Source organism: Gavialis gangeticus, unplaced genomic scaffold, assembly GCF_001723915.1.
Source record: "Gavialis gangeticus isolate Ggan-Ray unplaced genomic scaffold, GavGan_comp1, whole genome shotgun sequence".
Lineage (NCBI taxonomy): Eukaryota > Metazoa > Chordata > Crocodylia > Gavialidae > Gavialis > Gavialis gangeticus.
The window spans coordinates 15,345,367-15,354,708 of record NW_017729006.1 but is presented as its reverse complement, the minus strand read 5'-3'; the positions used below and the strand labels follow the sequence as shown (position 1 = coordinate 15,354,708).

Genomic DNA, 9,342 nt, shown 5'->3' with positions numbered 1-9,342 from the left:
GCAGCAGCTGCCACCCCTCAGTACTTTCTACACTGGTGACCACAAATCTCGAGAAGTCATAGCCTTTCTTCTGGCTCCACTTCTCCTGGTCCCTAGGGAGGAATTAAGCTGGTGTGCAGATGCACCATCTCCCAGGATAAAACTTAATTCTGGTTGTTCCAAGGTTATTCTTCTCCCAGGGTGGCCATTGTTGCTCAGGGAGACAGGGACAAAACATGAAAACCACACACTTGAACATCTTAAAGCTTCAGGTTTCTACCAGGAAGACAGCAATTCTCCTGATAAAAAGCTGGTTTGTACATAGCCTCAGAAATTACAAATATAGTTCAAAACACAAGAGCAATTCTGGCTCAGTATGCCCACCTTCTTTGTGCCTGTTGAAGAGGATGCTTTGAGTTTTCAAAATCAAAATGATGTTTTCTGGATCTGGGCCATCCACCACTTTAGCAGATTTTGTGCATAGGAACTCATATGCTTTATTCACTTTTTCAAACATATCCTGCACATAAGATGGACAACATTAAGTAATACCCAGCTTGTTTGCAGCTTCAAGGTGTGCTTCCATGGAAGTTTCATATTAAGGCAGCGACATGGGAAGAATGTATTTAGAAGTTTAAAAACTTTTGAAGCAAATGAGTTGCAAAAACAGAGAAGTTTAAGTCCTACAGTCATCCCAAAGGAAGACTGATATTGCAAGTTAAGTCTTGGTGCGACCTAAAGCCATATATCAATAAACATACATACCCTGCCTTCTGGGTTCTTGTCAGGGTGATATTTTTGTGCCAGCCTGAAGTAGGCTTTTCTGACCTTGCTTTCATCATGTCTGAGAGATAAAACGAAAAGAGTTCATTTTTATAAATACTGTAAGAGGTAAAAAAAAAAACTTTTAATGTTCACTGTTCATAGTCTTAATCATGACAAACTACAACTACAGCTGTAAGTTGTCACATCCTTATTTCCGTTCTCAGAGTTGAGAATTACATTCCAATCTAAAGAGGCAACTACAAAGAAGAAAAAAAAAAAGCTCTTTTGCCAGGCTGTGACAGTTTACCGTGTCTAAAACATTTACCAGAACTACAAACTCCATTTAGCCTTGTGAGAAACATTTGACTGTAATAATGAACTGTTCATTGGCCCTTGAGGGCAACTTCAATGCCTGATTTTTTTTTTGCGAGTGGGAAGCAAAAGGAAGATTTGTCTAATTTCTGTGATCTTGTTTATTAGCACCAAAGGGCTAGATAGAAGAGATAAGTGCATAGAGAAAAGAACCAAAAAAACATAATGGATTGATTGGTGAGGTCAGATTTCTGCAATTTTTTTTTCATGGCTTTGCAAGTCTTACACCCCTCATGAATAAAGGGTTTTTATTTGGAAATCCCTGTGAGGAGTTCATATTGCCAGTTCACTGTTTTCCCATCTCCCCATCCTGACAAATATCAGGCAGCAAAATCCATGACTTTGGGGAAAAAGCATTGATGAAGAAGCCACTGAAGGAGTTTGAGGAACTAGTGCAAGGGTTTCATGACTAGTTAACTAGACCTAGTGCTAAAAAGCTTGAAGCCAGCAGCAATGCATCCGTTCTTCCCAGCCACAAGCCAAAAGACTCATAGAACCCAAAGTTTCACTCTTACACAGCAACCTCAAAAAGGTGTCCAAAAGGACATACGCCGACATTATAAACAGGCATTTTTCCAAGCCAATGAACATCATAAGAGTTGGTTTTGCTATAATTATTTTGCAGAGAGAAAGCCATTAGCAATTACCCAAAATAAGCCCCAAAAGTGCAACTGGTATGGCTAAATTAAACTTACTGTCCTTGTCCTTTGGGAAGGTTAAGGACTTCATAAGCATCATCAATTGACATGGTAGGTGGTTTCTTCTCTACCTCCTTCTTCCAAGCTTCCAGGGTATCTTTCAGCAGTTTAACCTGAAATAATTAAAATCCATTATAAGCTCATGTTTTAAGACACATTTTTCAGCACTTTACAATGGAGAAACACACCAACCAAGAGATCTGAAGCTCAAAGATGTTAGGAATAGTCCTAGATTTAAAGAGAGCACCACACAAAGCTCTTTCAATAGCTAGAGGTTTAACAACATAATAGTGCCTGTTACAAGCAGCTCAGACTATTTTGCTTTTCTGGTTTGGGGGGTGGGCATCTATTAAAAAAATAACACTATTTTCAGTACAGAAGTACAGTTTAAGATACCCAAGTATTACCTGGATATTCCCATATTGATGGGCTTTCTAATGGGATGTTTAAAACATGAGTTGCCATCTGATTTCTCTAGGCTGAATTATGATAGATTTGAAAGTGGCCTAGCCATGGTTAGAAGAGTGAGCTGTACCTGGTATCTCTGATAGGTTCTCTTAAGGATTCCATTTAGGGAATTTGTACAGTTACAGTAAGGTTTCATAGACATGAGGGCTGGAAGGGACCTTGGAAGATCAGAGTCCAGCCCCCTGCCCCAAGGGCAGAAAGTCAGCTGGGGGTGGGGGGGTGTCACAGGATCCCAGCAAGATGGACATCCAGTTGACACACTTAAAAAAAAGGAGTCCAGAGTAGGTGCTTGCACCACCTCTGGTGGCAGTCTGTTCCAGGCCTTGCGGGGGTCCAGCCTGGAATGGTCTTGGAGGAATTTATAACCGTTCAACCTTGGTCATCCCATGGGGTGCTCTGGTGAACAGGCTTTCCTGCAGATCCCGACGTACACCCCTTATATACACTTGTAGGCAGCCACCAGGTCCCCCCTGAGCCTGCACTTTTCTAGGCTGGCAACAAGTTGGTGTTTTAAGACCGTTTTAGTTAGCTGCCAGATGTCTGAAGAAACAAAACACTCGAGTGTTACGCCACTACAAGCTACACAGATTCCAACTTAAATTTTTTGGATTTTCTCTGGAACTAGAGCACCTTTCTGCTGAGTTTTGCAACCCAAGAACTTCCATGGAAATGGATACCTAACACGATTTCAGGTTTGCAGTTCACCCAGCCTGGGTAGGAAGTGTGAATAATTATTCCATTTAAGCTTTACTAATGTATACATTGGAAGTGCCAGTTTGTCAGGATACTTATTTATTTTCATCCACTTCAGCACAAATAGGGGCCCTTTGTCATGTTCAGTTGCTAGAGCAATAAGGTCTCTGCCTTCTACCCCACACAGAAGTTGAAGATATTTGAAAGAAATTGGTAAACTAAAAAAAAAAAATTCATGAAGTAGCCAAAGTAGTATCTTGGAGATGTAGAAATACCAAGATTCAGCAGGGCTTGCTGACACCAATTATTTACATCAAGTTAGTATTCCTTTTATAGAAAATGCTTGGGACTTCATTTTTTTATTTATTTTTTTAAAACACGCAAAACTCAGTTCTTACTTACAGGATCTTTAATTGGCCAATCTGGAAATCTGAGTGTATCACAGAGGTGCTTGAGGTAATAAATGTTACAGAACAGCTCATTTTCCAGTTGTGGGTAGTTGATCACAGGAATGGGGCAATACTGATAGAGTGCTCTTGTATTACTTTGAAGACGAGGAGTAAAATCTGCAAGATGAGCAGCAATCTTCTCTATCATAAGGCGCCTGAGAATTGCAGATAAAGTTCTGGTGAAATATAGTTTGCATAAGCACCAAGACCAAGAAAATTGAGTACTGGCAAGGGTTTAAGAACAGTTACCTAGATATAGGTTTCATTATAGTTCGAGTCAGGATTGACTATAAAATTTGACATCAGAGCCAGTATAACACTTGAACTAAAATTGGAGACTCCATGGTAAAAGACCACCACAACTAAACTAGTACCATAACAAGGGATGGGCAAACAGGGCACCAGCCCCAAGCACCGACTTTGGGAAGGTGCCAAAATGGCAGCTCCCTGGAGAGTCCATGGTGCTGCTACAGCAGCTGTAACTGTAGATAGAGCAGCAGTTACTGCTAGGTGCATGGTTTCTTCACTGCTGCCACAACCATTTGGGGCAGGCAGACTGCTCCAGCACAGCAGCAGCCACCAGCATCACTAGAGACACGAGTCTAGCAGGCAGAACCCTGCCTTCCCACAAAGTGCTTAGCACTCCCATTCACTTAAGAAAAGCTTTTAAAAATGGATTACTAGTACCACTATGACTTAAAAAAGATACAATGCCAATTACCTCTGGCCCACCAGCATGCCTAATACAGGTTTAAGCCAAGACAGTGGATACGCTATATCCCCACTTACCTCATTTCATTGCTCCAAATTGCTTCTGGAGTGTCAAATTCCCCAAGAAAAATTTCAGAAAACTTTTCTGGCTCATAATTCTCCAGATAACACACCATTGCTTCAGGAAGAATATGTCCAAGTATACTTCTCTGAAATATATCTTGCCCTTTTGTCTAAGAAGGAAAAAAAATAAAGTCACCAGGGGTTGAGAAATTTGGAAGTTAAGGTGTTTGCTCACACTGAGAAAAAAAAAATTGTTCAGATGAGGTTAAAAAGAGTGTGTTAAGGTCCTAATTAAGAGTTTCCCTGGTTTATGCTAAAGTAGAGAATTCTTGCACTTAGAAGTACTGTGATAGTTCTGCAGTTGGCTGTTGTGTCAAAATATCATCAGCATTATAAAAAGGTAAGTGAAGCTCATCTTCCAACACAGACCATTAGATGAAGACCAATTTTAAAGACTGGCTAGGGTCAGCAAGTTGCTTATGCCTTCTGCTGAGCTGAAGACAACAGTAAATAGTTAACCAGAACATCAATATGCTGTAGCTAAGGACAAGATGAGTACAAACAACAAGTTTCTCCAAAACCAAGAATTACTTTAGCTTTCTTGGTTGAAACAGTTACAGAAATCAAGAGGTATCCATACAGTTAACCTAAAATATTGTATTAGAGAATCCAGTATTGGCTAATGGATTCTTCTATACAAGGCATTACTTCCTTACTTGTAGAAATTCAGAGAACAAGGAAGTAGACACAAGATCCCTTCTTAAAGATGAGATACATCTTCAATTAGTTCACTCTGTTTAATAGACTCTTTAGGATTTTTGACAACGTTGCATTGTTTTATAATGAAATCACTACAACAATATACAAAGTCTTAGTAGTTCACTGTAAATAGCCAAGAGTATCTCTTTTAGGATAATCACATAAAATTCAGGCAAACACCTTGCCTTGCGCATACATGTGGAGCTATGGTAAAACAAAAAATTACTTTGATTGGAATTATGGATATTTGGGGTGAGGACACAAAGTAAATGTATAATCTATGTTAATACCATGTTTAACAATTAGAGCCGAACACCTCTGTTCTAGTAAACTCACCTCTTCAGACTTGAAAGCCTGTTTCGTATGAGTGTACCTCAGAAACCTAAGAGGAAGGATAATTTTAGTATTAGTGATGTTCAGCATGTCTGTGGAGAAGAGTGTATAGCAAAAGGTGAGCCAATTAAGCAACTGCATGTTGTTTTGTTTATTCTACTTTCCTACCAGCCTGAACCTTATGTTGCAGCCAACCTGAAGCCTAAATTCTAGCAAAAAAATCCAAAGTACATCAGATCTGTACGGTCAAATAATTGCCTTACAAACTTAGCAGCCTTAGACTGGAATTTATAAAGATTTAACTAAATCTCCGATTCAAGTCATTTAAAAGTTAAACGTACATTTTGTAAATAGATTTACAGTAAAATAAATCCTTTTAATAGGAAGCAATTGTAACTGAAACAATAGCTTTAATACTTAAAAATAAAAAACCAGTTAAGAACAGTTATTTGGGCATGCTTATTGTAAGAACATAAACAGGCCATCATTAAGACTTTAATCCTAAAATGTCACCCTCATCAAGATACTGGTTGATATCTAGCCATTATTAGAGGTAAACCCAAAATGGTTCAGATTGAGGCTACAGTACTATTCCTTTCCCCCCCCCCCCACTATGAACACTCATTGACAGCTTGGCTTTGCCATTTTAAGCCAAACAGAAGCCTTCAGCATTTACAATATTTTAACAGTACACTGGGCAGCTTATTCTGTGTAACTGTACACATGCCCTGGCTGAGCCCAGAAAGTTCTCAGAGAAAGTGAATAGAAGTGAACACTGAAAACATTAGACACACTTAATCCATAAAGCTTGAGTAATATGCAGAGAAGACACCTCCCCCTTCCTGTCAAGTGCCTACTGCTACCATTCTTGTCCTCACCTTGCGATAGGAAGCACGTTTGAACCAGTGTACATCATAATAAAGAAGAATACACCGCTCAGATAAAAACGAGGTAATTGTGGGTTATCTTGCATGATGTGGAACAGCAGTATGGCAACTTTCTCAACAAGGATTGGATCAAAAGTCAACAGCAACTGAAATTTGAACAAAGAGCATTTTGTAGTCTCACCTGGTTTTTCCAAAAAAAAAATCCTTTCAAAGATCCACAGGCACACTACTCATAAAAAAAGTTAAGCTTGCTAATCAAAATTAAAACAAAAATGCTAGTAAAGCTTAGAAAAAAAGGAGACCAAGTGTTGAATATTAATTGGAATGGTATTGGTATATTCCTCTCAAAAAAAATACCACTGCAAGTTAGTAAAACAAACTAGTCACCTGGATAATATGGGGAAGGCAAGTACCATCCGAAAGCAGCCTCTTTACTCTAGGCAATGGTCTTATTATTGCATTATCCTGATCCCTGAAATATTAGAAAAAAAGGTGAATACTTTAGGCGATGCTACACATCTAAAATGTCTTCTTTGTACTTTGAATTAACTTTGTTTAGGTTTTCAGCTTACTGACAGCCTTAAAATTTACACTGATGATTATTAACCTTGTTGCTCAATTGCTTAAGAAACTGATCTGATCTCAACCTTAATATCAATTTTAGTGAAATTACAAATTGAACACAAAGCACATTCCCATGGAAATATTAGCATAAATAAATACACACACTAAAAATTAGTCTCAACATTTAAACATGATTACATAATTCTCAAATAAACTGCAGCAAGACCAAAAGCTCTGACCCTGCAATTAGATTTAATGTTGTCCAATAGTAAGAAAGCCACCTTATTTCTCCCCAGGCCTGGACCACACTAGAGAGAAACACCCATCTTTGCATTTATAGAAATTCAAATGCAACTTGTCACAAGGAGGCATATGCATATCTTATTTAAGACTCATGCAACTCCAGAGGTTTGATAAGCCATAGTAGTTATGCCCTAAACACCTTTGCCAGTTATGGAAGCTAGCAATTTCTCATCTGGGAATTAAACTTGTTGTTACCTGCTGGGGAAATATCCACACATTGTGATCAACATGTTGAGAATAAGTGTGGCAAGGTCAGTTTCATTTAGTACAGCCTGTCCATTGGCCAACAAGCACCATTTAAGCTGAGGGATGACCTGCAATGGTCGCCAGCCATCCATGCCCTGAGCCCAGCAGCGTGTTTTTGAAGTCAATTTCCCCTTGGTCCATAGCTCCTCCATCTATTTAAAGATCAGAGATACTAGTTAGTGTTCCTACATACCCTGAAGCAATGATCAGTAAGGTTTTTTCCTTCTTGTGTCCTACAATAGTTATAAGCTATCAAGACCTTTCTTGCATACTTGTAAAGGGTTGGACTTCCATGATGAAAGAAAGCCATTGCAAGTATTTTCTCCTTTTCTAAAGATCTACACTTTTCACATATTAAGGATGTATTCAAAGGATTAGACATCAAGAAAGAAAACTTGGAAATGATTTTCAAACTGAAGGAGTCTCATTACAGCAGTAAAAACTATTCTAATCACTATTGTTGGTTGCTTATTTTAAGATCATCCTTGGATAATATTTGAATGAAAGTTTAAAATTTGTCTCCAAGCGATTAATCAGATAAGGTTCAAGCAATGTCCTCCCTCCTGAGCATCAGCTTCCAAATAAAAGTGCTCTCTTAAAAGTTTCAGAAGACTGTCTACTTTAGCATCTTGATGCATCTACACTGAACCCATGCTATGAAGTCATCTCGTTTGTGACAACACTAAAATGTATTAGAACAATAAAACTTATGCTTGTATGCTTATTTTCAAAAAGTTGAGTGAAGCTTCTACAATGTTTTTAAGCAAAAGCTCAAGAACCTGAGTTCTGTCATGAATTGTACAAGTTGTAAAATGTTAGACAAATTACCAAACTTTTGGAATACTAGCTAGATGGTTTTAAAAGAGTCACCTTTTTATGACTTGTAATCCCACAGATTATGCCAGAAACTTGTGAGGAAGTGCTCTTGCATACTTTGATAAATATGCAACAAAATATACAAAAACAGTTTTACCTCTTATGGAGAGCAATATCCCTTTCAAAAGAGGAACTTTTTAAAAGCCCTTGTTGAAAAACACAGCAACACAAAAAATACCTCTTGAAAGCTGTAAGGTCCACTCCTTTCTTTATCTGCATTGCCAAAGTACCATTCTTTTTCACTCTCCCTCTTCATATCTGGTGCTGCCTCAATCACATTACTCTAAAAAGATATTTAGAGAGTCAACTTCCATACAGACAGACTATATATAGGGACAAGTAGTATTATGATTTATGAAGGAACTTCAGCATACATGTTTCTCTTAATTTTACTAGTTCTTAAAAAACACAGAAGCATGTCCCATTAAGGGCAAATATCTAGTTTCTTACTATTCCATTTCTGGACCAAGCGTCAAGACAATACAACAAAATAAATTTAAGAAAAAATGGAGAGAATACGTTATATTAAAAACTAGAGACTTCATACTTGCAATGGTACTGTAGCCCTGCTTGTATGGAGATGTGCCAAGGTTAGCAGATCCACAAGGATTCTAATACCATTTGAATCCATAAGATCCTTAACGTTTTTCTGTACAAAGATTGGGGAGGAGAAAAAAAACAAACCCAAACTTTAGGATATGACCAGTCTCCCTTTATTTATGTATTGCACAATGCACTCAAAAAAACCCCACACGAACAAGCAGCACCTAAAGTGTTCTCCAAGAACTAGCATGGAATAATACAGCCCAATACAACAAATACTTCTAACCTCTTAAATCCCTTCCAGTAAGTGATCTATACATAAATTTTGTACCCAACAGGAAAGGGTAGTTCTAACAATCATTTTTAACAGAATTTAAGATCACTGGATAACGTTTGAAGCCAATCCTGGATTGATTTTTAACACTAGAGCTGAATCCCTATCCTTATTCTTTCATGCAAACACATGCCATGCAACAGCAACAATAATCAATTCATAAAGCAGATGAGTTCCTTAAAAGTACATACTTGCAAAATAAGATCTCGTACCTTATTAAGAATCAGCTTGTTAAGAAACAAGATAAGTCTGTCCCGCTCAAGTCTATCAGTACACTGTTGAAAAAAAAAAAAAAAAAA

General features: G+C 38.0%; 1 protein-coding gene across 2 annotated transcripts in view; it reads right to left on the bottom strand.

Annotated features, from left to right (window-relative positions):
- Nucleotides 1-9,342, bottom strand: part of DNAJC13 (DnaJ heat shock protein family (Hsp40) member C13) — a 104,257-nt gene that overhangs the window by 25,045 nt on the left and 69,870 nt on the right. For both annotated transcript variants that reach the window (XM_019508849.1, XM_019508850.1), the window contains 12 exons: nucleotides 9,256-9,318; nucleotides 8,714-8,815; nucleotides 8,345-8,449; nucleotides 7,240-7,442; nucleotides 6,565-6,649; nucleotides 6,169-6,323; nucleotides 5,294-5,339; nucleotides 4,214-4,368; nucleotides 3,378-3,579; nucleotides 1,812-1,927; nucleotides 745-823; nucleotides 364-499 (listed from right to left, as the gene is read on the bottom strand). In XM_019508849.1, coding sequence (XP_019364394.1) covers nucleotides 364-499; nucleotides 745-823; nucleotides 1,812-1,927; nucleotides 3,378-3,579; nucleotides 4,214-4,368; nucleotides 5,294-5,339; nucleotides 6,169-6,323; nucleotides 6,565-6,649; nucleotides 7,240-7,442; nucleotides 8,345-8,449; nucleotides 8,714-8,815; nucleotides 9,256-9,318 — 1,447 coding nt within the window. The remainder of the gene's footprint in view (nucleotides 1-363; nucleotides 500-744; nucleotides 824-1,811; nucleotides 1,928-3,377; nucleotides 3,580-4,213; nucleotides 4,369-5,293; nucleotides 5,340-6,168; nucleotides 6,324-6,564; nucleotides 6,650-7,239; nucleotides 7,443-8,344; nucleotides 8,450-8,713; nucleotides 8,816-9,255; nucleotides 9,319-9,342) is intronic.